We start from the raw sequence: 27245 nt of genomic DNA on the forward strand, positions 1-27245 counted from the left end.
TTGTATTCAGATTTTTAAGGGGTGACAAGTATCAGTGTGCTGTTTGGTGACATGGTGTGTTTGACGTTGAACATGGATGACAGGAAGTGAAGGAGAGAGTTGTCTCAGGAGATTAGAAAGAAAGTCAAACATTAATCTCAAAACAGCTTGACGTTCATGTGACTAGTTGCTTATATTTAGAAGTTTAAGGTCCAGGGGCCTGTAGCCACCATCCCTGGACATGGCTGCAGACAGAAAACTGATGGCAAATTGGAGAGAAAATGCAAATGTGTTGGGGGATTTTTTTGTTTGGCTTTTTTTATTTATTTATTTTTTTTAAGCGCCATAAACAATCTCTAAAAACACTAAAAGTGAACTCCAAGCTCAGGGTATGTCAGTGTCAGATCACACCACATTTGCTACAATACATACTGACAAGCCACATAGCTGAATAAAGTATATGAGTGATTAAGTTTGTCTGAACAGTTTACCCTTTAGAAAGAGGGTGTAAATGTCATAAAACCAACATTTGTAGTGCAGTTTATTAAAAATGAATAAACACTGATGAAGCTTTTGATCAAAGCAAAATTTTCTCATCAATGAACCATAAATGTTTGTGCAGCAGTGTTTGAAGCCATGCAATGCAGGATCATCTTCAACTAATGATTAAAGAAAAAAAAAATTCCTGCTACTCTTTACACTTTTTGCTTCACTTTTTAAATAAGATGACCACTTTAGCTGTACTAATTCCTCATTAACTAAATAATTTCCTGAAATGTAGCGCTTTTTTTGATAGTGTGTCATTTATATGTGCTACCTTCTTCTTGTTCTGTATTTCTGCCTTCCTTCTGAGTATTTACTTATGAGTAATATTTCATTTTACCACTTCACTAAGTAAAACGTCACAGTTAAGTACAGCTGGTCTTCTGTTCAAGAAATTTAGTGTTACTGCTCTCTGTACTGGAGTAAATGTGTGTATGGCCAACCTGTGGGTAGATTCCGCAGGAAACACTTCTATGTTTTCACGTTTCATCCTCCTCACGTGACGCTATGAGCCCTAAAATATGACATCATTGAAAAAGCTGCTCATCAGTCTGCGTGGGGCGTCGAGGGGCGTTTAAAATCACAGACAGTGTCCGCACGTCTATTGTAAAGGGCGTAGATGTTGTGTTATTTTTAGTATTATTATTATTATTAGCACTTGCACTTGAGCAACCGCATGGACCCTCCAGAGCTTAGAAATGTGCCTGCGCGCCTCTGCACGAGACTTCCACTGGACAATAGGGAACAACGAATTTCTGGCTGAGCGAGCGGTTCTCATTTATCCGCCCATGCGTTTGGCACGCGAACGCACCACCAGGCGAAAGATAATTCCAACCAAATGCAGTCGCATAAACATAACATACAATCCTCTTGCTTCATCTAGCATGTTGCCTTCGCCCTCTTGCGCTTCATTTGGCTTTTAACAGCAACACGGAATAAAATGTGGTAATTACAGCCGGTTCGGGCAGAAATGGCAGTAAGCACGTCGGAACCGCTCTGTCAGCCGTGCATCTATCATGAAGGCTTTAAAGGTAAGACTCAGCTTTATTTATTTATTTTTTAAATTATTTCTGTTTGGTTTGAGGTATTTAAATATCTATATATTTATATTTATATATACATTGGGGAAGTTTTTCCAAGCTGGGTCTGACCACTCCCCTCTCCAGTCCCAAACAGACATCCATCTCTGGACCATATGACAGGTGCACGCTGTGTTACCATGTCTGTGGTTGTGTTGTTGTATATTTGTGTGTATACTCATGGGATTGCTGTGGTCAGTGGAGCTACAGGTAAGGAGACCTCTGATGCCGGTCCGGCTAAGTCCAGAGCAGGTGGGCCTGGAGATGCTGTGTCTCTGTGGGCAACTGGACCTCCTCATCAGGGCGCAGACGCAGCAGGTAGGCAGGTCTGACCAATGAACATATTTTGGCATTCACAGCTGACAAAACACATATTAGCATCCAATATTCCCTTAGTTTTGATCAGTTTCACATAAAGACATTTTAAGTTCTTAATAATCTAACCTGTATCATTAAAATATACATCTTCGTTCATTTGAAATAAATACAGATCGGCTGCAAAACTCATTAATTTACTGGGGTAGAATTTAAAATGATTGTGTTTGGCAGTTAGACTGACAAAAGCAAGGGAACCACTGTGGTCTAGATGCTGATGATGGATTAGCAAAGAAAGGAGGTGGTTAATACTTCTGATGAAGCTCCTCTGGTATCAGGAAGAGGTGGAGATGGGGAGGAGGCAGCCTGGAGGGGAAATGACAGTTTAAAAGAACAATAAGACTGATAAGTAGGAAGCAATTATTCCAATAGACCACAGTTGTGATGGCAGGTTTATTGTCACTAGCTTCATGCCTGTTGTTCATGCAGCAAATTTTATATCATGCTGTGATGTGTCTTTGTTACAGTTCCAGGAGCAGCTGGGACAAGGCTGCAGCCCGGAGGAGGCAGACACCTTTCAGGCTCAAGGTATCAGAGTCAGAGCAGCTTAGGTAGTCCTGGATAGGGTCTGTATGGTTAAGGTTTTGTTGTTTTTATTTACTGTATTTTTTAAAGGATCAGAGATTCTCGACCAGATGCTGCAGTGCCTTGAACATCTACCAAAGCCTATGCCAGAGCTAGAGGTATCACACCACACTGTATTGTCCACATATGTCATGGCATACGTTAGCATTTAGTAGAGTGTTAGATTAGAAATCATCTGGCATCTGCTTCCTCAGGACTACCTGGACATGATGGGTCTCTCTGCTATGTTTCCTCGTGTTGAAGTGTTCCTCATTCAAGGCAGTCCTGTCGATATGCTGGAGAGGCCACAGATGGACGGTGAGAAACACTAACTCCACTTATGAGTTTTGTGAGAAAGATTTTTGAAATCATCTATTTTATGTTCAGCTTCATTCACTTAAACACCAGCAAATATAAAAAAAATGAAGTGGATAGTTGTAAAAGATGTGTAATGGTAAAATAAGTATCCTTCATGGTAAAAATAAGTATCCTTGTCATATTTGGTAGTGGACTAAGTAACTAATTATCATACCTGTCAAATACCCCGTTTTGGTCGGGAAACAAGTTTTTTTTTTTACCAGTTTTTCCTGTGTTATTATTTTTCTGTAAATTTTCCTTATTATGATATGGGAGAAAATAAGCTTTAAAAACTACCGACACGAGGAGACTATCCCCCCCACCTCCCTCTTACCACGTCCTATAAATGGTTTGCTGACAGCAACATTTCCATGGAGACCAAATCTGACGAGGCTTCAATGAACAACAGATTCATCTACAAAAATCAGCAGATTTTTGCCGGTTTTCTTTCCTGTTTCCTGTTGATGCAACTAAAGAAATGGAAACAAACTGTCGTGTTGTATAAAGTTGCAAGTTGAAAGTGTCTTTGCTGGAGTTTATTCCTTCAGCAAGGTGCCGTTGTGTTTGAATGAATAAGAAGTCAATGTTAACAGTCAAATACTTGCAGCTGTCTGAAAATGCTCAAGTAGAAGAAGTAAGTATGTGTGTTGCTGTGAAAACAGTAAATAAACAGTTGTAGATGCTCATTAGGCTGGAAAATAATAATCCAAGGTTTGGACCCAATCCTGAGCCAGGCAGATGAAGACAAAAACCACAGTTAACTTACCTCAGAGTGGTCAGTCAATAAAGATTGCTCCAACAACAACTTTGTAAATGGTCTGCAAGGTCACAAAGAGAAGTTTTTCTCATGATGGCTAATGGAAAAGTGTACGTGGAGTAGGAGTGTGCTGTACTTTCTTTTTATTTATTAGTCTTAATGAGTTCACCATCTGCAGAAAAACTCGAGTAAATAATTACATGCATGGCAGAGTCCCAAAAAAGAAAGTCCCTGCTTGCCTTAAGTAGCACTGCAGTGTATCTGCAGAGGAAAAGAAGAAAAAGATGAAGGGTGTTGTGTTATGCTTGTGAGAAGGAAACCTTTGCATTAAAAAAAAATCTTTTCTGAACCACAGCAGTGAAAAGTTAAGAAAAATGGCAAGAAATCTGTCATGTAGCAAGACAAGAGTTTTAACAGAAAAATCGAATAGATAAATTGTTGCTTGTAAAAGTTCATATGAGGAATCCAACTAACATTCAACGATGAAACTTGTAAATATTTAGCAACAGCACCTTAGTAATACTGTAGCTCCTGCAGGCCACACCTTTGGGCAGAGGTTAAGACTTTTTTAACCTAATGATGAGACATTTTGAATCATTTTAGGTAAAAAATCAGTGTATAATTCAGTGTTTAGCTTTTGGGCAGTGCTGCCTCTACTGATGTAAGCCGATGCCTCTGTTGCAGAGTACTTCTTCCACATTGCCAAACTGAACCAGCTGCTGGTGCTGAGTCAGCAATTAGAAGAGGATATCCGACACCTTGGCAGTCATAAGTACATCGCTCACCAGCTCTCAGTTTTATATGTAAGACGACCAAATGTCCTTTTATCATTTGTCCTCCCACTTTCTTAATGTTTTTGTCTTCCTCTGAACTTTGCCGTTTTGCCATTTTGCAGCAAGTCATCAGCTCTTTCAGGGGAATTCAGGTCTTTTCTGAAATAAAGAAGGATATCGAGGCCAACTTCAAACAGATGAAGCAGTCTCTCGTGGCAGAAGAAGGCTGCAGGCACGAGCCTCAGCTGGCTGCTCATTACATCAACTGGTGAGTTGCAGACGAGATGTAACAGGCGAGGAGATGATGAATAATGCAGCAACAATCTCATTTCCACCCGTGTTCTTTTTCTTCTGTAGGATATTAGAAATAACTCAAAGCCTAATGTCGGTAGTTTTGTCACTGCCTGAGGAGCTGATGGAAGACCTTCATCCGGCCGTCACGTTCATGTCCCAGTTCCTGCACTGACTCACCCACCAAAGTCCCCTGCTTTTCTATGAACTGATGATGTGATTGTAAAAAGGTGCTCAACAATATGATTCAGCAGAAATAATGATGGGATATCATTGTCTGTTTTAGTTAACAGTTCATGTGAATCTTTTTTTAAAAAAATTTATTTATCTGAATGTGACTGTTGCTATCCCCTGTGATGACTCAGTTGTTTTGGGACGGGAAACTTGTCGAATCCCTCATTGTAGAGCTGTGATTACAGCTTTAGTTTTTTTTTAAGTGGAATAATAAATTTAATCCCACTGGGTATTTCCTTTGCTGTCTCACTGTTGTGTCAGCCTCGCTTCAGCCATGTTGGTTACAGGAAGTAGATGCAGTCATATCCAAGACATGTAAGTGAAAACCTTCACTTTGTGTTCTGATGAATAGATTTCCAGTAAAAGTTAAGTTTTGTTGCAATCAGTATATTCCCAAATGAGCTCATTTGTCTCAGGGATGCTCGTAACTTGCTCAGTGCTTGACACAAAGTTACCACAATAGAGACAACATGTACACAATCATAAAACTACATTAAGACAAAATTGAAACAAAATTTAAAGTATAAAAAAAGAACTCATACAGCAAAATAATTAACTGTTGCATGTGATATCAACAAAATATAAACTCCATACAACTAAATAAGAAAAAATCAATTACAATAAACACAATCAAGAAATCATCTCCACATGTCAAACTGTGATAAAAGGAGCGTTGCAGTGTTTGGTGGAGCACACATGAATGAAAATTGTAGCTGTAATGTGTAATTGCCCTGTTTTGTGTGGTTTCCATGGTGATGCCCTCTGGGATCCTTGGTGGGGTGGCTCCTGGTGTCGATGGATCCCCAAGATATTGTTTCCTAAGTTCAGGGTCAAGCAAGATGTTTTTCCACAGATGCTTACCAATCTAAGGTTTTTAAACTAATGTTTTAGTTAAAGAGACAGAAATTAGAAGTTAGGGACTATGTTTATGTAAAGGGTCACAGTGGGGGGGGGTACTATGTAGCTGTGTGTGTGTGAGAAAGCGAGTATCATCAGGTTATTGAACACTGATGTTTTTGAGTATGTGATGGTTATATATCTCTACACACATACATACATATATATTCATAATTTGTTTATCATGTCAAGTATTTTGAGCTGCTTTCGTGGAAAAAAATGTTGAATAAATAAAGTTTGATTGATTGATATTATTGTGTGGCTGTCTGTGGTTGCTCAATTGGAACCAGCTGGTGTGGCAGAACCACAAAAGAACCTTCAGAACATGAGCTTATGTAACACAACCTATGGCAGGAGTCACCAACTTGTGTCCTTGGGGTCTGGTATCCTGCAGGTAGGATGTTTTCCTACTGAAACACACCCGATTCAAATAAATTGCTCTCTAGTGTCTTGTTGCAGGATACTGGCCTTTGAGGACCAGAGCTGGTGATCCCTGCCTTTTCAGGTCTTCTTATAATACATATTCAGTTTTATACTGAAACAGTTAAGCTCTAAATTTGACACCAAATTTTGACCATACCATGTTGCTGCAAGTGAAATGTATACTTGTCAAACCAGGCAACATTTTCCTAATCTTCTCGTTTTACAATTATGGTGAGTCTGTAAATCAAGTAGTTTCTTGTTCTTGGTTTGTCTGGAGTGGCGAGTGGCACCCTATGTGGTCTTCTGCTGCTGAAGCCCATCTGCTCCAAGGTTTTTTGTTTTTTTTTTCTGTTTATTGTTTATTTCGAACAGTAATGAGATTATAATTAGATTAGATTATAACTCAAACATGAATATAAAACGACATGTGACGCAAAAGGTTGGAGGTATTGTGATGATATTCTGCATTCTTTTGGTTGTAACAATGGTCTGTTGAGTTCCTGTTGCTTTTCTATCATCTCTAGCCAGTTTGCCCATTCTCCTCTGACATCAGCACAGTTTTTCTTACCAAACAACTTCTGCTCACTGGATATTTAGTCTTTTCAGACAATCTTGTATTAATCGTAGAGGTTGTTGTGGGTAAAAATCCCAGTGCACCAGCAGTCTCTGACATATTTAGACCAGTCTGTCTGATGTCAACAACTAAGTCTCCCTTTTTACCAATTCAGATGCTCAGTTTGAACCTGGCAAGTCATTTGGTCCATGTTTACATGCATGAATGTATTGAGCTGCTGGCCTGTCATTAAGCTATTTGTGTTAACAAGCAGTTTTACAGGTGAACCTTGGAAAGTGGATCATAAGGGGACTCGTCACAGCATTGTGTTACTCAGAGCAAAGTCATAACTGTCTTGAACGAGTAAATGGCTCCTCCTGCTGTTCAAATGCTGTAAAACGAATAAAGAAATACTATGACAGCTCCCTTCTGAATAAGCTACAGGGTGGTAATTAAAATACACAGGAGACGCATTACCTTCACTGGTATGAAGGATGTCATACTCTAAAACAAAAATAGAAAAAATAACATTGAATTATAAATATGCTTCTTCATTTTTTTTGTATAATTACAGACCATTAACTTTCGATCCAACTAGCTCAGATCTTGTGGGACTGATGACTTTCTTCGCACAGATGTTGTAAATCGCTGTGGCAGCGGAAAAACAAACCGGACGGTACATGCCTGCTGTCACAGCCACAAGAGGCGGGACTTAATTTGGAGTGACGTTGAACAATGACCAATCACATGTCTATAATTTTAGAACGTAGCCAATCAGAATATGTTAGGCTGTCCCAAAACTTGACTGTGAGAGCCGGGGCAAAGAAGGAGGATATGTGAAGAAACGATTGAATTGTTTGTCTGACAGCTTTTAAATCGAGACTCACACGTCATTGAACACTACAAAAAAGATGGATCTGTGTGCAGAAGGTAAGTTTGAGAAGTTTTGAATGGACCCAGTTGTTATTTTTTAGTCTACTTGCTAGTGTCGATTTGTGCTCCCTTTTTATCCAGTTATGTAAAGCACGAGCGTTACACCAATAAATTATTGTATATAATTAAGCTTTTATGAAAATAAGAAATAAAAAATCACCAGCTGATGTTAGGTTTCTAAAATATAAAGTTTAGTCCTTGTGACGCCAAGCATCCACAGTGCCGAGGTGTCTTTGAGCAACCCAATCTCAGCTCCTCCCAGCTGATGCCTGCAAAGGATACTTTTCAAGCTATGATCATTGACTTCCAATTAAAAATGCATTTTCCATTTTTCCGCACATACTAATCACAGCATGTTTGCAGATGAAGAGACACACACCTGAATCCTGAAGATCTAAGGAGGACATGATACCAGAACCCTCAGCTCCAGCTGCATCCAGGTCCACAGAGCAGAAGTAAGAGCTGCTTACCAAAACTACACAAGTCATGCCTTTCATTTAGTGTGTGTCTCATGTTTTTATTTAGATCTCTTTTTAATGTAAGCAAATGTGATATTTTTATTTTTTTTATTATTTTTTTTAATTTGCAGTACAAACTCTGGGGTGGAGGCGACCTCCTCTGGGGCTGTCAATCACTCAGAGGATGATTCAGGAAACGAAAACAGACAGAAAAATGTGGTAGGTTGTTTTCTTCTGATGTTCATAGGTTTGGTTTTCTGCAGAAATGTAGCAATAGAGTAGCAGAAGAATAAAACTAGAAGGCTGTCAATGACTAAAGCATGCAGTGTGATTGAATTTTCATCCAAATGGTTCATTTTCTGGTAATATTTTGCTTTTTTGTAGTTGAAAACACAGATGTAAATAATACCAGTAAATTCAGCTATAAGCTTAGATATAAACACTGCCTTTGAGGACAACTTCAGAAATGTATTTGTGTTTTTAAGTATTTTATTGTTGAAGTTACAGTTCTTGAAAGTCTCACATTTCTTTTCAATCTAAATGATCTTGACTTGTTTTTTTTATTTTTATCATTGAATGCAAAAGAAATAAGACACCTTGAATCGCCTCATGGCCTAATCTTGCAGAGACGCAGGAAAAGAGCGCACAAATTCTTGGAAAATGTCACGCGCAAAAGAGCCAAAGCCAGCTGCAGCGGTGGGACCAGAGCAGGGGGCCGAAATGGTAAACAGAAGCAGGTGGAGGCCGTCACTTTGTTTGAGGTCATCACAATGGGAAAGAGTGCCATGCAGGTGAGCAGGCTTGTCCTACGGTGAAATTCAGATTTCATAAAACCTCTATAAAATTTTTCTTGTTGTTTTGTTTTTTTATTTTCTATTTTTAAATTATTCATTTGAAAATTTAAAAAAAGCGTAGACGTTTTGGAAGCAACAGAAAAAAAATCAGCTCTGAAAATCTCCTATCTTACAGACCTTTATAGGGTCTCAAACTAGGGGAAGATTTGACTTTTATTTCTAATGATGCTGTGCAGGCATCAATCTTGGAATTGATCCTAAGTTTCTCAGCTTGAAGAAGGACTGCTGTGTTGCTGGAACTTGGAAGAGTTACAGCATCTACTGCCTGTCTGCTTATGCAAAGTGGATTGTTATGTCTTTCTGATATGGTCTGTGTTTGGCAGAGCCATATTATGCCTGCTTCATCCTCATGTCAGCTTCTGTATTATACATTTATCTGGACCTATTGCTTGAAAAGATGCAGGGCTATCCCTTGTGATATTAGGGATGTAGTTAGAGGACAAGCAGTTGTTTTAAAAAGGCTGCAGAAGTATGAACCTGTACATAGTGATATGTCATCAGCAGACTATTTGGCTTCTTCAAATTTCAATATGTTGTTCCTAATAAGAATACTCAAATACATTTTATCATGAGCTGTTAAGACTACTTCTGTAGTTCAGTGGTAGGTTTGTAAGCAGAACTGCAGTGAGCTATGTGTCTACATGTTCCATATGCTGATTCACCAGTTGCTTTATAGCTACAGATCTGCTTCAAGCTCTCTTTGTAGAAAAACAGCTGCTTACCAGAGCTTACTTTTTAAGCCCTGTTGATGTGGGGGTGGGGTTTAATGTCCTTGTTATACTTGCTAAAGGTGATAGATGGTATCTTGAAAGATTTTCATGCTTATGCTGATGGAGCGAGATTGTTGTATGTGAACTCTTTGGGGCTCAGGGTGACTGAAATAATACTCACTGCCTCCTTTGTGATGCTGGAGCAGGTGGTGATAGATGACTGGATCGAGGCCTATGTCACCGACAGAGACTCTTCTCTCCTCGACCTCATCAGCTTCTTCATCCAGTGCTCCGGGTGTAAAGGCAAGCAGCCACACAGGCCTGCCCATGTTCAAACACCTGCCTGCAGACATGCATACATGCAAAATACACTCAAAATCGGGTCATGAGGTTTTATTTATTTATTCATTGTGAAGGTGTGGTCACAGCAGAAATGTGTCAGAGCAAAGAAGACGATGAAGTCATTAGTAAGATGGTCGAGGAGCTGGATGAGGTATGGGGATCTGTGTTAATCCTGCTCTTATGTGTTACATTATATGTGGAATGTTTTTTTTTTTTAACATTTGAACAATTTTACTGTATGATTATGCGTTTCAGGCTTCTGGTCTGCAGTATAAGAAGTTTCTGGCTTTTCCATGGATCCTCACCGTCACATGGCCCCTGGATACCGTCAGTACATTCTTATGGCTCTTTCTGTATCACATCATTACTTTTATGTGTCAGAGATCTTTGATTTATTGCAGGGCTATTTTGTTTTTCCATTTCTTTTATCACAGTGTGCAATTTACAATGTGTTTTTTTTTTTAACTTAAAGTATGAATGCATGAAAAATATTATTTTATACCAACTGTTTATCTCTGCCACTGGCTGCAACACAAGCCCAAACCATGACTTATCTACCTCCATGCTGATGAGGTGTACTGTAATAATGCACTTTTTTTTTTTTTTTTTTTTTAACCCTAAAATACCATTTGCTAATTAAATGAAAAAAAGTTAAAGATTTAACTTAAAAAATCCACAAGATTTAAGGACATTCAGATGACTGATGCTAAAGTTTGTCGTGAAGCTGCATGAGTGATAATATAAAAAAACAGAAAAAAGACTCAAGAGTCTGGAAAGGCTTCACTTCTTTGAGCTTCACTCTTCAAATATGTTTTCGGACCCCAGCTTGTGTGACATCTTGATGTTCTGACTTCCTGATTTTGGGCATTATTTATTTTAATTTTCAGCGTTTTATAGAGCTGATTGGAGTCCATGGCTTCTGTTTACTAGGACAGGGTTATAGGGATTTTGGTCATTTTAAAGCTTTCAAATTTATTATTTTTTTTAGTTTATAAATGGGTTCTTTCTTAACAGTGACTGTGGACAAGCCTTAGCTAATAATCAATGTTCTAGTACTTGATTATTTACTTTATATGAGAGCTAAAATCCTTTAAAGGTCATGGTACATTTCTGTTTATTCACTCTAAATTGCACAAGAAACGATTACACACTAATATTGCATGAATTCTTTAATATAAAAAAAGAATTAAATTTACAAATGTTAACAGATATTTTGATCAGGCAATATGTGCCTCCGTTTTCAGCCTGTTGTTGCTCTGTAATTGTTTATGCAGGCTGGGTTGTGTTAGCATGAATCCTGTTCTACAGGAATATACAGTTTCACATACCTTTCTCACTTTCATTTACTGATATTTCCAGCCTGAGCCAGTGAACAGCTGATCTGGAGCAGCTAAAGCGTAAAGTCTCAGGCTGTCAGGGGAAAAATAAAGTGGTGCTTTATCGACCTTGTTGGAATTTAAGTGTTTTTTTAAGCAGTAACATAGAACACAAATACAGAGTTGTATTTTTAAGTCATCACATTGTCTGAACTTGTTAGGTTTGGAAAGCTGCACTGGCCCTTTTACTCTTAAAGACTCAGAGCAATTTGCCTAAATCATTTGTAGCCGTTTCAATAACTCACACAATCAAGAATTATGTAGGGAGATGCACTTTGTCAGTTTTGCATATTTAATGTCCCAATGTTGTATTTGCTTTGCTCAAATAAAGATGAGTCATTTAACATAAAAACATTAGAAACAAATAAAGAATAAAACAAACAAAAAAATCAGACAATTAAAGAATGAATTAATGTTTGTTCTGAAAATACCTTAGGATAAAACTTGTACTTTAATATTAGACCTTTGATGGACGATGGACTTAGAGTTAATACAAAATTAGGATTCTGAGAATTGCAGCTTAATCTCACTTTATTTCCTGCAGAAGAATGAGCTTACGTATCCAAGAAATCTCTCGTAAAGCTTTGAGGATTGTCCTTCATTTAAAACTTTTACAGCATTGGATTCATAACAAATACAGCAAGTGTTACTGCTTTCACCTTCATGCACCTGCAGGCACAACTTGCTTCTCCTCATTCTGTTCACGATGTCTCCCACAGGGGGGTGTAACTATTAGGAAGATCATACAACAAAACGTAACCAACAAAAGCAAACTGTAACCCGAATTATTCAAACTCCTTCCAGCATAATCTTGTCCTAATCTATCTGTTTTTTTTAGTAGATTAAATAACAAGGACTTTCACTGATTGGTGAAGTAATTGATGTGATGGTTAAAGTTAAGACTTAACATTTTTATTTACAACTAATTGGGACATGGAGGGAAGGAATAAGTGTCAACGATGCTGTCTTTGGATCACCCACTCTTCCTGAAGACTCTGTCCATAGTCCAGATTAGGTGTTTGTGACTCTGCTGAAAAGCTCTGAATTAATCCAACTTTTTAAAGCATCCGTATAAGGTTAGCGTTTAAGTTATACTACGTACATTTCAAACCTTCAAACTCTGTGCTTTTGATTCATTTTGACGGTACACTGACATTCTTTTTGCAGATTTCTTGCACCACCAATCCTTGCAGGATTCCCAGCCTGAGACACCGCACTTAACATTATACTGACTTTCACTGGGTTGACAGAGCTCAGAGAAGAGACTAGCCACAAGACAGATGTTGAATTTTTACAGGGTGCAAAGAGCAAAAATCTACCAAATTTTGGGGCTTTAAAATTTGGCAGATGGCTGCCTGTCCTTTAGCCGGGTTCTGCCGGAAGTTTCCCTCTTGTTAAAAGGGAGTTTTTTCCTTCCCACTGTCGCCAGTGTGCTTGCTCAGGATGGGAGATTGAGTTGGATCCTCCAACTCATTCTGTTGATTTCCATATATAGGCTATTATGAATTGGCTTTCATTATGGTTTTGTTTTTGTTTTTTTTCCTGTCTGTAAAGCGCCTTGAGATGACATTGCTGTGATTTGACGCTATATAAATAAAGTTGAATTGAATTAATAAGTTATTGATGAAGACATAATCAGTTTACACTGTTCTGACATCAGTAGGTAACATTCAGGTCACTTCTGCTCTCAAATGTCACTCCCACCCTCTCCACTGCAGGATAGCGCGGAGTATCCCCTCGTGCAGTCCGGATCGTACGGCCGCTGGTTTCACTCCGAGTTCTGTGACTTTGTCTCGGTGCTGGTAGCGCAGGGTCAACATAGCGTCGTATTTGACAGCTACTTGATGGACACCCTCATCTCGCTGCTGACTGAACTGTCAGACTCATACGTACGAGCGTTCAGACATACCTGTACGCTTGCAGGTAAGAGATGAGCAACATAAACATGCATCCATACATGTTTTGAATGAGCTAATCTGGACTTGTTTTGTTTGCCTGATTAAGCGGTGAAGCTGCTGAGCTCTCTGGTGGGCGTGGCTCTCAGCCTGAGCGTTGGGATTGAAAACAGTCAGAAACTGTATGACGTTCAAAGGGCAAAGACATCGAGACAGAAAAGCACTCAACACCTGGAGAGGATACAGAAGAAGATCGCAGAGGTAAGATCCATGTCTTCCGGTGTGTGGTGCTGAATGTGAGGGAGTTTAGAGAAATTTGTTGGTTTTTTTTGTATGAATGAGTTCAACTCTGCCTTTCCTGATGTTACTCAAGCTGCAGGAGAAGCGAGCAGAGATAGAAACCATGATGGACGTCATCTTTAAAGGAGTTTTTCTCAAGAGATATCGGTACAGTTTTTGTCATGTTCAATTTTAAGTCGAAATCTTTATTGTAGTATTGTATGATTAATTGTGCGCATGATTTTACAGTGATGTTCTCCCAGAAATTCGCTCTATATGTATGGAGGAGTTGGGTTTGTGGATGAAGCTCTACAGTTCTGTGTTCCTCAATGATAAATACCTCAAATACATGGGCTGGATGATGCACGACAAGGTGAACAAGACCTAGAGGCAGATATCTCAAACACAAAAATCAAGCCAAATACTCATGCATTTCATCCTTCAGATACCAGATGTGCGTCTCAAGTGTGTGCTAGGTCTGCAGGGTCTGTATGCAGATCCTCTCCTGCTGCCTAAACTTGATCTGTTCACAACTCGCTTCAAGGTAATTAAGCCTCATTGCAGTTTCTGTGGTAGTCTGAATGTTTTTGCAGCCTCATTCCAAAAACGGTGTGTTAAATGTACGGCAAATGAAACATTTAACAACATTTATGATTTATAAATCTCATAAACCAATATATTTGTCTTCATAGAATATAGAAAACGGATCAAATACTTTTTAAATATTAGCTTATCGTGACAGCAGCAACATTTCTCACAGTTCGGAACGGATCGTGTTCACTTGTATTCTTTTAGTTAGAGTTTCTAAACATCAGGGAACTGTGGAAACCAGTTGCTGGAGCTTTTGTAGAGGAACTTTGTCCCAGTCTTGTCTGGTACAGGATTTTACCTGCTCAACAGAAATGGATTCTTCTTGATTAAATATTTTCTACTGGTGATAAGTCTGTACTGCAGGCTGGGAAGTGCTACATGCAGACTCTTCTATCACAACGCTGTGCTGCTGTTTGCACTTCAGTAGTGTCTTGCTGAAATATGCAAGGTATTACCTGAAAAAGACATATTCTGAATTGGAGCATATGCTCTTCTAAATCTTGTCTGTATTTATCAGCATGGATTTCTTGATAAGTTCCTGAGTCCATGAAGTGATTTCCTTGATAGTCATGTCTGTTAGTAATGTAGTGCTGCCGAAAAGTATAAATCTCCCTGGTAACCGGGACTGCTTGTCAGCCAGGACAGAGATTTCTCCAGGTTTTTGGAATCTTCTGATTGTATTGTGTGCTACAGGTATTGGAAAGTTTTCACAGGAACATTATTTTTTTAATAACATCATTACCATAATGTTTAGATACTAAATTTAAATTTCCAACCAAATTTCTCTGCCACTCTAAGGTGCTCTTTCCACACGTGATCATGTTACTGACCTGTTTCCAGTTAACCTGATAAACTGCAACATATTCCTCTAGATGTTGCGTTTTAGTACCGCCTACTTTGTCAACCTGTAGTTGTTTGAAGGCATGTTGAAGCCTTTAAATTTAAGATGAGCTGATATTTTTTATAAAATATGAAAAATGTCCTTATTTCACTTTTTGATGTCTTTATTTCTAATAAAATATTGCTTCATGAGTGTTACAAGTTTGTTTTATTTACACTCTACACATTTATTGGAATTAAAGTTGTGTATTGTATGTTTTGACCAGAATCTGGTCTAATCAGAGCGAATAGTTTGTTCAGTAGTTTGTTTAAATTAGTGGGTTGTAAATTTATTTGACACTGGAAAGGATGGTAATGCGAATGTCAAAATAGATTACAATTGTAATTTTTTCCTTAATGATTCTGTTAAAGTGATTCTATTCAGCTACAGAGTGAATTTACTTTTATGAATACTAATCCAATATCTCCGTGGCAGGAACGGATAATCTCCATGACGTTGGATAAGGACAGCGAGGTGGCGGTGCAAACCATGAAGCTACTGGTGCTCATTTCCAAGTGAGTTTGCAGTTTTTTTGGGTCTTTTTTCTGATCTTTAATTTTTTGATGCAGGATGCTGTTGCATCCTGCATCAAACCAGTCCTCTTTCCTCAGATCACCTGATGATTTTCTCACTCCAGAGGATTATAAGCAGCTTCTTCAGTTCGTTTACTCCTCACAGCGCATTCTTGCTGCCACTGCAGGAGAGCTGCTCTTCTCAAGGTACAAAAGCCAAAATCACTTGGCAAAGAAATCCTGGTAATTTTTTTTTTTTTACAGCGGCTACTTTTCGTCTCTGCCAGGCTTCTCAACGCTGAAGCTCCTGCATCTGATTCTCAGGATGAAACGAATGAAGAGGAAGCACACAGGCGACAAACATTTGCCAGACTGAAAGCTTTGCTGCAGTTTTACCAGGATTCTGAGGTGAAAAAACAATGAATAATTTCATTTAAGGCCCCGAATTGAGTTAAGAAGCCATTCTAGCTGCATTTGATGTGTCATCAATGTGTTATATTGTAACAGTCAGACTAAGGTTTGTTTGTGTACGATTTCAGTTGCACATGCATGTTGTGTACCTGGTGGACAGTCTGTGGGACTGTGCTGGAACTCTGCTGAAGGACTGGCCCACAGTCACGTCTGCACTGTTGCAGGACCCGTCCTCCAACAGCAAAGGTCAGAAAATATCCCTCTGTAAGGTGTAGATAAGCAAAATTCACACTAGCGCACACACAGCAAACCAGGGTCACACTACCACCCACCAAATGGCTGGAAAAGTCTTTGATTGGCAGTCTTATTCGAGGATAGTTACATTTTCAAATGAACAAATATAAAGTCAGATTCTCAGCTGGGAGAAAAATCTAAAGAACACCAGTTGGTTTACCCAGTAGGGATATAAAACATTAAACAAAGTGGTAGCAGAGCATTGTTAGCTCATTAATCTTTCAATTTATATGAACTGTGTAACTATCTGTGAACGGGGACAAAAAAAGAACAAAGAAAATAGTTTTGACTTCTCGCTCCAGGGGCACAGGGAAAGCAGCAGGATTTGCATTTGTTGGGGGGGGGGGGTTAAGACGAGGAAGCTGGATGATTATACACAGCTCGGCGAGCTTCCCACTCAAAGTACCACAGTTGTTATATTTCAGCTGGTATTGATTTAAGATAATTATGAACTCTCAAGCTCTGAAAAAGTTAATTTTTCAGAATTTCAAACTTTTTTTTCATTTTCTGTGGGCTATCTTTAATAAAATCTAGAGTTTCAATAATTATTGCATGGGGGGAGGGGTGTAACTGGAGTACTGAATGTGGAACAGAAGCCATAATATGAATGAACCGATAAAGAAAAGGTGCTGTTGGCTGGAAATCAAATATATTCAAACAGAAATAGAAAAAGAGGCAAACCTGAAGGAGAGAAACCAAAAGAGCCAAAAGCAAACTGGTAGACATGACTCTGAACTGGTAACTAAAGGACAATACTGTATATACAGTGTAACGGCAACTTAAAATAGGTAAAGAGCAAAAAAAAAAAAAGTGTGTTTGACTTGATTCAGATCTCATGCTAACTTCACGTGATGCCAAGTTTGGGATGTTTCTAGACCAGAAACTCAGCGGTCTTCCTGTACAGAGACACCATACATGAAGGTGCAGAGTCACCTTTTCTTCCTCAGGTGGTTCAGGTCCTTCAATATCTGCAGTGATGCTGCAGATGTTCTATCACACTGTTGCTGCAAATGTACTTTTCCATGCTGTTGTCTGCTGGGTGGCAATGACAATGACATCTGGACAAACTGGTATAAAAGGCCATTTTGGAGGTGGGTAGGGATTATCAGATGTTTTGAATGTATGCTTACAATGACGGTCTACGAAGATATTAATAGATTATACAGTATTTAATTCTTAAGGGTATACCGCATGGCTTGAGTTCATGATAAAAGCATAGTTGTGTGTGTTTGTAGGTTTTACTCCAGCAGAACAAGCAGTGCTCGTAGAGATCCTGGTTGCGTCGGCGCGTCAGGCCTCGGAGGGACCGGTGCTGGCGGGAAGGAGCGGCGCGAAGAAGGTCAGCGTTCGTTCTGACAAAGCTCTGACAAACACAAAGAACTTTTAATCTGATGAGACAGAAGTTTATAAATGTCAACCTGCTGAATAAATTGTGTGTTACAGGTGATGAATGCAAGAGAAAAGAAAACTCAGACAGATGACTGTCTTAAGCTCACTGAGCATCTCCTTACGATGCTTCCGAAGTTGCTCTCCAAGGTATTCCTCCATTCGAGCTGTTTCTGTGTTCAGCATGGTTAAACTCCAGCCGCTGTGTTATAACCAGACTTATTGTTTCATTGTATTTCCATAGTTTTCAGATAGTGACGATATTGTTGCCTCCCTGATGAGGATTCCTCAGTACTTCCTGCCAGAGTGTGCAGAAGCTGAAAACACACAGGTCTGCACTGCTTCGTTTCAGCTTACACAAATAATATCATTAGAAATTACATTGAAAATGTTTTGTTTTTTTCTTGTATGTACAATGTTTAGGTCTATAAGCACAATGTTACTGTGAGGTATTGATATTGTAATATTTAAACTGAAAAAAAGACAATATTTTTAATGCAATACCTTAAATTAAATGGTTGATTTGCTCCACATTTAGAGGCTTAAAATAGTTTTTATAGTGATTAAATTGACCAAATAACTTAAAACTGGTGTAGGTAATCTTGCTCAGGGACATTTTCTTTTACTCTGGGTGAAGTGGTTCCTCATCCTGATAGTAGTCTGTGTGATTGTAATCATGAACAATAAGAAATATAGTTAGACCCTTCTGTTTACTGTAAATCTGTAAAAACTCTGACCCGGCTCCCCTCCTCCCCCTCCCGCAGTGCATACCTGATAGTCACACTCTGCGTATAAATAACATGTCAGGATGAAAATACAAAGTAGTGAAGAAGAAACTCGGAAGGCAAACATGGCTGAGAAAATGCAGGAAGGATTTCCCCGACCCGGCTCGGTTTATTTGCCTCCTCCCGCTAAACAGCCGAGAAAGAGAACATTGTTGGTGGAAAAAGCTGCGAACTAGAAAAGCGCAAACCTCCGCCACAGCCTTTAAAAAGTTCCTGGATCCAAACGTCGATCTGGATCACCACCAAAATCAAATCAGTTCTTCCTTTTCACATTTCCAACAACTCCTGTATGGAATCAGATTTGTTTCAGAATCTCCAAGCAAAACCTTTAAAAACTCAAGCAAAAAACAACAATTAAAACCAAAACTTTCTAAAACTTAAGTAAAATAAATGATCTCAAAGTCAAAAATTATTAATCATCATGAAAACTATTAGGCTTTTATTTGGTTAAAGTTTTGTTTGTAGTTTCCTCTCTTCTTGCTATTTTGGTTACACTTCACAGTCTTTGGTTTTGATTCTCGGTTGTTTGGTTTAATTTCTGACACAAACCTTTCATGGGCGGGCTCTTTCAGGGGCGCATTCCGATTGGCTGGTGAGTCCTGAAAATTTCATTAAAATCCATCCATAACTTTTTGAGTTATCTTGAACACAAGACAGATATACGCCGGTAATTACATAACCTCCTTGGCGGAGGTAAGAAAAAAACCTTGGATCACGCAAGGAGCAAGGAAAACCAGAGGGGGCGGAGCAAAAGACAGGAAGCCACTTTCACATCTTGCTAGTTTCCCAACATTACCTACCTCAGCTTTAAGACAGATGAAATATTTAAATCTTTCAAACAAAGACTAATGTTTGATGTCTCTGCTTTACTATTAAATAAGATTCTGGAAATTAAACATCGTCCATTATGGCAGATGATTAACTTCAGTTAAATGCTTTATTGCACAGTTATGGAATTCAGACAGCCCTGTCTAAACAGAATAAAATCCACCTGATGATGAAGAGCATCGCAGACTTTCTACCTGTAGTATTCATTTCGTAATAACATATTAAATATGAGCTCATTTCTGCAGAAAGTTTCATGCCTGATGGCGGAGATGGCTGCTGTTTTGGACTTCCACTCGGGCCCTGCAGTCCTGGAAGCAGCGGCTCGCACATACCTCAGTCTGTGTGAAGAGGGGGCAGCCTGGAGCTCTGCAGTCAGAGTTGCCAGGGACTCTCTGGTGGAGCGATGGGTGGGCCGACTGACAGAACTGCTGGAGGACTCGCTCAGGGTGAGGGGCGCTGCTATGCTGCATGGCCAAAACAGTGTAAATGGATGTAAAAGCGTTTTTATCCTATGATTTAGCGTCTTATAACTTCTGTCATTCCTGTATTTATTTTCCACCCCCAGTAAAATAAGAGGTGTTGTTTTCTTTTAAGTTCTTTTTTTCAGTCTTTTCCTTTATTTTCTTGTAAAATATGCAATCAGTTTACCTCTTTGAGCAAAAAACACCTCAAAACAAAACATTGATTACCACTGATTTACTGGCAAACAGCAGATTAAATATTGCTGAATTGCATTCAACAAATTCTTTTATTTCTCCTCCTTGTCCTTTGCAGGGTGACAGTTTTTCTGCTGATGAGGAGAAGCTGAGAGAAATTCTAGCAATGCTGAAGAAACTCAGAGCCTTCCACAAGTACGATTTGCCTACGATGCTCTGTGCACCCACACTGTAATAAAACTCTTTTTTAAAGTCAGTGCTGTGTATGTTTTTTCGGCCTTGTTTTGCCAGCTGTCATGACCTGAGTCAGTGGAGTGTGTTTGATCTGCTGTCTCCCCTGCTGTCAATAGAGAAAAGCCAGGGAGGAGCGCCACCCGAGGTACCATCACTGCCCACTGAAGGACCACTTCTTCATCTTGTCATCCCTCATGTCTTCTGTCTAATCCTCCTTTTTGGTCTGCAGGTGCTGGAGGAGGTGCTGCGGTGCTTATCCTTCATCATGATCTGGTCGCTCAACACGAGCGGTGAAACTCTAACCTGCAGAGTGAGTAACATCTTTTAGATTTTAAATAATTGGAATTTAATACCATTTTTAAGATGATTTTACTGTATTATTTTCTAATAATCTTAGTCTTCATTCAGGATTCAGAATTTCATTGATGGAAGAATTATTTTAGCACATGAGGAGAAAAAGTTTTAAGTCTAGCCGTAGGTAAAAGAGCTAAACAAGATTAAAGTTTCTGCATGAGACAGCTTCCTTATTCACCAATGAAATGAAGCTGTTTTTAATTTTTATTTTAGGAGAAGGCGGTGGCCCAGAGGCTGCAGCTGCGTCTTTACTGTGAGAGGAGTCATCACTGTCTCTCCCACCGCAACCAGAGCGTGAGGATTCAGGTGCAACAGGAAGCAGCAGCTGAGCGTTCTGCCATCTTCTTCCTGCTAGCAGCTCTGACCTCGTCTCATTCTCCCACGTCAGGCTTTTCTGGGTGTGTGCGACGTGCTGACAGCTCATTCGTACCAGCTGCACGTGTGGGATCCCACCTCTTTCGGCCCACTGTTGTACACGCCCAGCCCCAAACTGCAGAGGGCACTGTTGACCTTTGTATGCTCGCACGTCTTTGTTGGCCCAGACTGCGACAGCCAGAGCAAGGGTGAGACAGCGGCTTCATTCATTTATTTGTAGCGTTTTGACTGAATTCATGTTCAGGTTTCATAGATATTTACTGAAAATGTGTATGAAAGCTTTCACAAGAAGTGTAATCCAAAGTGTGTAATTTACACAGAATCACTTCCAGAGTAAAAATTAGTAGTATTTAAAGGTAGAGTATGTAAGATTTTCAATATTTTCAAAATAAATTAACTAAAAAAATAACTACAATCATAATTAGATATTTTTTTAAACATGTAGGTTCCAGTCTGTCCATATTTGATGTGTTATTAAATTACAAGTTTAATTAATGACAAAGACCCTTTTTAAATGTTTGCCTACCAGTAAAAAAAAAAGTGCTTTTTGTCATTTGTCATTAATTAAACTTGTAATTTAATAACACATCAAATATGGACAGACTGGAACCTACATGTTTAAAGAAAATATCTAATTATGATTGTAGTCATTTTATTAGTGAAATATTGAAAATCTTACATACTCCACCTTTAAATATTAAGAAATTCCAGATTTTTCTGTTTTTTGTTTCCTTTATGTGATATAAAATAGTTGGGATGGACTGTCCAGGGGTGTACCTGCCTCTCACCTGATGATTGCTGGGATAGGCTCCAGTTTCCTGTGACCTTTGACTGGACTGAGTGGTTAAGAAATCATCATATGATAAATTACATGACAGGTTCATAAATGCCCATGAGAATAGAGCTACATTCAAGTTAGGTGTAAAATCTGTATCAATCTTTAAGTCTTTTTCTATAATCTCTACTTTTGTAGCAAAACAGAGTTTTTTCTTGATTTCTTTGGGGCTCAAATATTAACTGACAACATGCGAGGAGGAAAAAAAATTTTGTGGGATCTGCGTAGACTTCTGAAACTTGAAAAGTGGGGAGAGGGGCCGACCAAAGGCCAGAGTACAAAGAGCCTTTAAAAAAAAAAAAAAAAAAAAAAAATTATTTGTACTTTTCTTTGTAAGAGCCTAATTAGAGAAGTAAATTTTGAATATTTCCCTTAGAAGTGCAGAGGAGTAAAGTAGCACAGCGAGCAAATTAAAATGAACCCCAAATACTTTCCATTCCTGCGAAACAAACCTGTGCTGTTGCACAGTAGATGGCACTGTCACTCTGCCAGGGCTGTGAATGAGCCACTGATCTCCTGCAGCACTTCAGCGTGGTGAAAACATGCAGATATTAAATGCATGGCCACGCATTCGGCATCACAAGTCTCTGCAGAAGTGCCCGCAGACTGTAAATGCGTTGTGATTTTCAGCCTGACCTGACAATTGACCTGCCAGTACAAAAGACGCCTTGTTAATTTCTTCAGACTGAAACACGGTCGACTAATTTGTATGGAAGCATGTTCGTCTTTGTTATGCAAAGTGATGCGGCTTGTAAACCGACGGCAGCCGTATGCCCCTGTCTGTTTTATAATGAGGAAAACAAGACTGACACATGGAAAATGCATCAGAGGTGTTTTCTCTCTAAAGTCCTGCAGGTGAATTTATGAATTCATTCGGCACGACCCTAAAGAAACGTGGAATCTTTTTAATAGCTGCTGCTTTTATAGACATTCAGTCCTAATATGTGGAAGTTCAGAGAAGTTAAAAAAAAAACAACAAACGGTCCTGGTGGGAACCTCCTAAATGTTCAACCAAAATACAAAACAGGATTATTGGTCTTTGAAAATGTAATAAAAATATATTGTTTTATTGGATTTGCCTGGTAACCATTTTGTTATATAGACAGTGTTTTCTATTAGCTGCTGGAGCGGAGATCACTCAGAGGGCAAGGGTACCGAGTTAAATCATAAAATCAGGGCAATCTCTTTCCGTGAGAAAATTCCATTAACTCTGGCTCACCTCCGAGTGTATTTTATTAGCCCCCGTGAAAGATTGAAGCCACATGGTGTCACAACCATAACTCCATTCTGATGTTATCTTTGATTTCCACCTGCTAAAGCCATTGTCCCGAAACTAAGCAAAACACTCCCTCCAGTGTCTGCTTTGTTCTTTCCTTTCTGTTGTATGATTTCTTATGATACCCCCCCCCCCCTGTCTTTTGCTGTTGACCCCTTCACATCCAATCGCGTGCTCCGACCGCGTCCCACTCCCTCAGCCAGTGAAAACTCTGAGGTGGAGAGGCTGGAGGACCTTCACAGAAGAAGAAATATGCTCGCAGCCTTCTGTAAGCTGATCGTTCACGGAGTGCTGGAGATGAGCATGGCAGCGGAGGTCTTCATGTACTACATGAAGGTAAACGTTTACCTCTCTGACATCCAGTGGAATGACTCACACTCCTGGTGAGAACTCATTGAGAATATTAACACTCTTCTTGAATCTAATGGAGGGATTTGATAAAAATCCTGATTGATAATATTCTAAACATTTTAAAAAAAAAAAAAAGGGAAAAAATGAACAAATACGTGTTTCTTCAAGCAAAAGGTTTTTGTGGATCCGTTTTGACTGCTTTGATCGTCTTTGGCAAACAAAAATTAAAGCAAATATTCCAAATACTTTTCCTTTTAGAAAGTATCTGAAGGAACAATGTTTTGTTTTGGTTTTACTTCGATATTTAGATTTTTATTTAAACTTTTACTGTGAAAACTCCATCTGATTTATCTACAGTTTTATTTCTGTCACATTAAAAATGATGACATTGTTAATAAACCTCTACTTCGTGAAGCTTCCTTTGCTTTATTTGATGTGTTTATATGTGAATATGGAACCAGACGCATCTGTAAATCTGCAGCAGGCAATTCAGACACTGCTAAAAAAATGAAAATGTATAAAAACAACAAAAAAAAACCCTCATCCATTAATGTTTCTTTTTAATATATACAATATAAAAAAATAGAAAATAAAATTTTATATATCTGCTTGAAGTTGGAAATTCAGTTGCTGTTTAAGTTTACATTTTTTCTTACTGAATATTTGTGTCAAATCTTGATTTACAAATATAATTTCCTATCAAAAAGGCAACAAAAAGGTGACAAGTAGTGATTACAAAACTTATGTAAAGTGTATAAATTAGGCCCTTTTGTCTTTCAGTATTACAGTGACTTTGGAGACATCATCAAGGAGACGATGTGCAGGACACGGCTGATAGATAAAATAGAGAGTGCTCGTTCTCTGGTGCTCTGCTTGCAGCAGGTAAAGTCAACGTGTACACATAAAAAATTCAGACGTGCACAGTCACTGTTGAGCAGAGCCGCTGAGGTGTGTTTTTCTCTGCTCTCTCCAGCTGTTTGTTCGCCTCAAGCAGGAGCAAGAAAGCGGCGGCGGCAGAGCTCACCCAGGAGTCCAGACTTTTACCAGCATTAAGGAGCTGGCCAGGCGGTTTGCTCTCACTTTCGGGGACGTTGTCAAATTTCGTGAATGTGTTGTAATGATCCACAGGTCGGGCCTTCGTATCTCAAGCTCTTTTTTTTTTTTTTTTGTGTGTGTGTGTTTGAGCTTTTTTTTTTGCTAAAGCTCTCATATAAATGTGTTTAGGAATGGGATTGAGTTTGTGTTTCAAGAATTTAATCAGACTCCAGAGACAGCTATACCGCCATACCTCTCCTACTTGACCATCCTCAGCGAGTTCTCCAGCAAGCTGCTTAAACCAGACAAGAAGACAGTGTAAGTGCTGAAAAAACAGCAGGCAAAGTAAGGAACTAGTACAAATACAGACTCTTTTACAAAGCTCCCTTTCTGTCTGTGCAGGCTCTCCTACCTGCAGAAGCACACTGCCGAGCATATCATTGACCTCAGGGAGGAGTGCTGGCAGCCACTTATCTATTATCGTGCATCTTTACTGGCCGCAGCAGAAGCAGAAGATGCTGTATCATATGTAAGCTCAGACAGGAGGCCCTATCTGCACAATTGCTCTCCTGTCTGCAGACAGAAACCAGAAGGTACAGTGCTGCATGACCCAGTCACAGTACCAGTATCCAGGTGTCCACCACAGTTGTTTGGTTGAATGCTTAAAAATATTGTCTTCTTACAGTAAGCAAGTCGCCGTGTCCATTCAGTCCTGTTGACTCCAAAGTTTGTAAAGTTCTTAGACCGGGTATCAGTCCAAGGTAAGAGCTTCCTCATAAATTTTCAGGACTATTCGTCTAATCTCAGTCACATTAATTATTGTACCGTCATCTGCTCAGTCATCAGGAGAAGGCGGACGATGCATATCCATTCTCTGTCCCCCTGGAGCCTCCTGCGAAAAGCCTCCACACCGAAGGATTCGTCCTCAGCATCACCAACGAGCCAGACGATGGCACGGTGGAGGTTGAGCTTTAAGTACGAGGAGGTCAGAGTGAATCTGATCTCCTGTATGAACACCTCACTGAACATCTGTCTTGGATTTTCACCTTGTAGCCAGTGTCTTCTCCATTTTATGCTAACATTTAGGCTTCCATGTTTTTGCTGAATTTCTTGATCATGCAGTATTTTAAGCTATCCTAAAGGTCGAAAGTGTTGATAATGCCAAGACCAAAACCAGTTAGCCGAGAGGTTAATGTACACACCGTACCAGTCAGACCCATTATAACCTTCTTGATACTCTAGTTCAGTGTTTTAGTCTGAAGCTAAGCACTCCTTTTAAATGCACAATTTTAGCCCATTATGTCCTATTCTTGCTAAAAACAAAGGTGCTCTGTTGTTTTTATTAAAACGATCAAGTCTAATTTAACAGCAAATATTTGTAATCTGCCTTTTCAGATGACTTTTTTTCAGGGTCACATGTCGACATTTAAAAGTCCAAACTCCTGACGCAAGATTTTTGTAAATTTATACAGACGAGTGAGACGCAGCAAGTGGTTGAAATCATCCAGATCATAATCTGCTCTAATCTGCTGAGCACCAGAAATATTTCACTTTTTTTTTTTTTTGTGAGCAGATTTAAATAGATGTAGCACTTATTGCGTAAGCCAGGGTTTTAACCGCGCGGAAGCCTCAATGTTTCTTACTTTTACATCACTTTGGATAAAAGCTTCTGCTAAATATCTCTTCAGAGGAAGTGAAAGACAACCCCCCCCCTTTCCTTGTTTACAGGATGCTTTTACTTTTTCCAGGCTGAGATTACGGAATTTACAGCGGTTTGTTTGACTTTCTATTTTGTAAAAAAGGGGACTACCTCTTAAATTCTGTTGGTCTCTGGATGAAGATGGATGTAAAAGACTTAAAGTCAACATTCAGTTACAAATTGTTGCTTTTTTAAAAAAAAAAAATTGACTTCCATCAGGTTTTTAGTACTCATAAATTATGTTAATTTAAGGATTTGTATTATTTGTATGGAGTTACTTCTAAAGAACAGCTGTACTGTAAACTGTACTTGAATGTTGCGTAGGACATTTATCTTTTTATTTCCAGTCTGGATTATACTCAGTTTCAAAAATCTTTTCATATCACATGAAATCAACAGAGTTGATACTTTATCACGTATGTGTTTAATGTAAATGAATTTCAATAAAAAATGTATCCAGTCTGAAAGCTTTTACCATTTACTTTCTATAAATACAATCACGCCTTGTTCCACATAATAAACAAGAATACATTTTAAAGATTCAAAAAGCATCTCAATGATTTTTGTTTAACATCTGTATATTACTATATGTGAACAGCAAAATAAATTACAAGTGGAAAACAAAGAAAATCACTTTATATGTTTGGAAAACCAGCATTTATCACATGTACATTAAAATGCACTGTTTATTCCCTTTACTCTTCCATTAAACAAAGCTTTATTGTGAATTTCAAATAAAATGTTAATTTTTATCCTTTCAAAAGTAAACTGAAGCACTTTGTAACAAACTCCTTTACAACACAGCAACCTCAAAATAAATATGTACAGGAATTGATCTATTTTATAACCCCAGCCCACGCATAAATGAGTCATAATAAACACAAACCTGTCCAATGCATGCTGTGTGTGGCCATCTGAACTGGGTTGGGTGTACAGAAGGCTTTGATGGTGGCTTGTTTGGCATTTACAGCAACTTTACCTCAGACTTCTCACCAAACCATTTATAAATTTACAGCCTCATAGAAAACCTCTGATATGATCACTGGAATGTAACGTTAGCCAATAAGTTTG

General features: G+C 38.9%; 2 protein-coding genes across 3 annotated transcripts; both read left to right on the top strand.

Annotated features, from left to right (window-relative positions):
- Positions 1-2600: 2600 nt before the first annotated feature.
- On the top strand, positions 2601-4899 carry LOC306766187 (uncharacterized protein). The gene is made up of 5 exons (XM_079253820.1): positions 2601-2659; positions 2756-2858; positions 4339-4457; positions 4550-4695; positions 4785-4899. The coding sequence occupies exons 1-5, from the start codon at positions 2612-2614 to the stop codon at positions 4891-4893; spliced, it is 525 nt and encodes a 174-aa protein (XP_079109946.1). The 5' UTR covers positions 2601-2611; the 3' UTR covers positions 4894-4899.
- Positions 4900-7621: 2722 nt separating this feature from the next.
- LOC306766978 (cohesin subunit SA-2) lies at positions 7622-25460 on the top strand. 2 transcript variants are annotated; one of them, XM_079254848.1, is made up of 32 exons: positions 7622-7755; positions 8122-8213; positions 8348-8435; positions 8843-9007; positions 9987-10083; positions 10197-10273; positions 10378-10449; positions 13217-13421; positions 13503-13654; positions 13767-13840; positions 13922-14045; positions 14118-14216; positions 15579-15658; positions 15755-15862; positions 15943-16063; positions 16195-16312; positions 17596-17699; positions 17804-17896; positions 17991-18077; positions 19605-19805; positions 20134-20210; positions 20307-20394; positions 20479-20559; positions 20817-20909; positions 20992-21166; positions 23289-23425; positions 24221-24322; positions 24414-24568; positions 24665-24793; positions 24878-25068; positions 25161-25236; positions 25315-25460. In XM_079254848.1, exons 2-32 carry the CDS (start codon positions 8164-8166, stop codon positions 25448-25450), a joined length of 3555 nt encoding a protein of 1184 aa, XP_079110974.1. In that variant the 5' UTR covers positions 7622-7755; positions 8122-8163; the 3' UTR covers positions 25451-25460. The 2 variants fall into 2 exon arrangements, with proteins under 2 accessions (XP_079110974.1, XP_079110975.1); XM_079254849.1 differs by lacking the exons at positions 7622-7755; positions 8122-8213 and having other exon boundaries at positions 8365-8435; positions 8802-9007.
- The last annotated feature ends 1785 nt before the right edge of the window (positions 25461-27245 follow it).

This window comes from Telmatherina bonti, assembly GCF_933228915.1.
Source record: "Telmatherina bonti genome assembly, chromosome: 15".
Lineage (NCBI taxonomy): Eukaryota > Metazoa > Chordata > Actinopteri > Atheriniformes > Telmatherinidae > Telmatherina > Telmatherina bonti.

Coding starts and splice junctions, on each gene's coding strand:
- LOC306766187 (XM_079253820.1), top strand. CDS start 2,612: ATGCTGCAGTGCCTTGAACATCTACCAAAGCCTATGCCAGAGCTAGAG. Junction 2,660..2,755: donor AGCCTATGCCAGAGCTAGAG/GTATCACACCAC, acceptor CTGCTTCCTCAG/GACTACCTGGACATGATGGG. Junction 4,458..4,549: donor ACCAGCTCTCAGTTTTATAT/GTAAGACGACCA, acceptor GCCATTTTGCAG/CAAGTCATCAGCTCTTTCAG.
- LOC306766978 (XM_079254848.1), top strand. CDS start 8,164: ATGATACCAGAACCCTCAGCTCCAGCTGCATCCAGGTCCACAGAGCAG. Junction 18,078..19,604: donor CAGAAGCTGAAAACACACAG/GTCTGCACTGCT, acceptor TCATTTCTGCAG/AAAGTTTCATGCCTGATGGC. Junction 25,237..25,314: donor AGACCGGGTATCAGTCCAAG/GTAAGAGCTTCC, acceptor TCATCTGCTCAG/TCATCAGGAGAAGGCGGACG.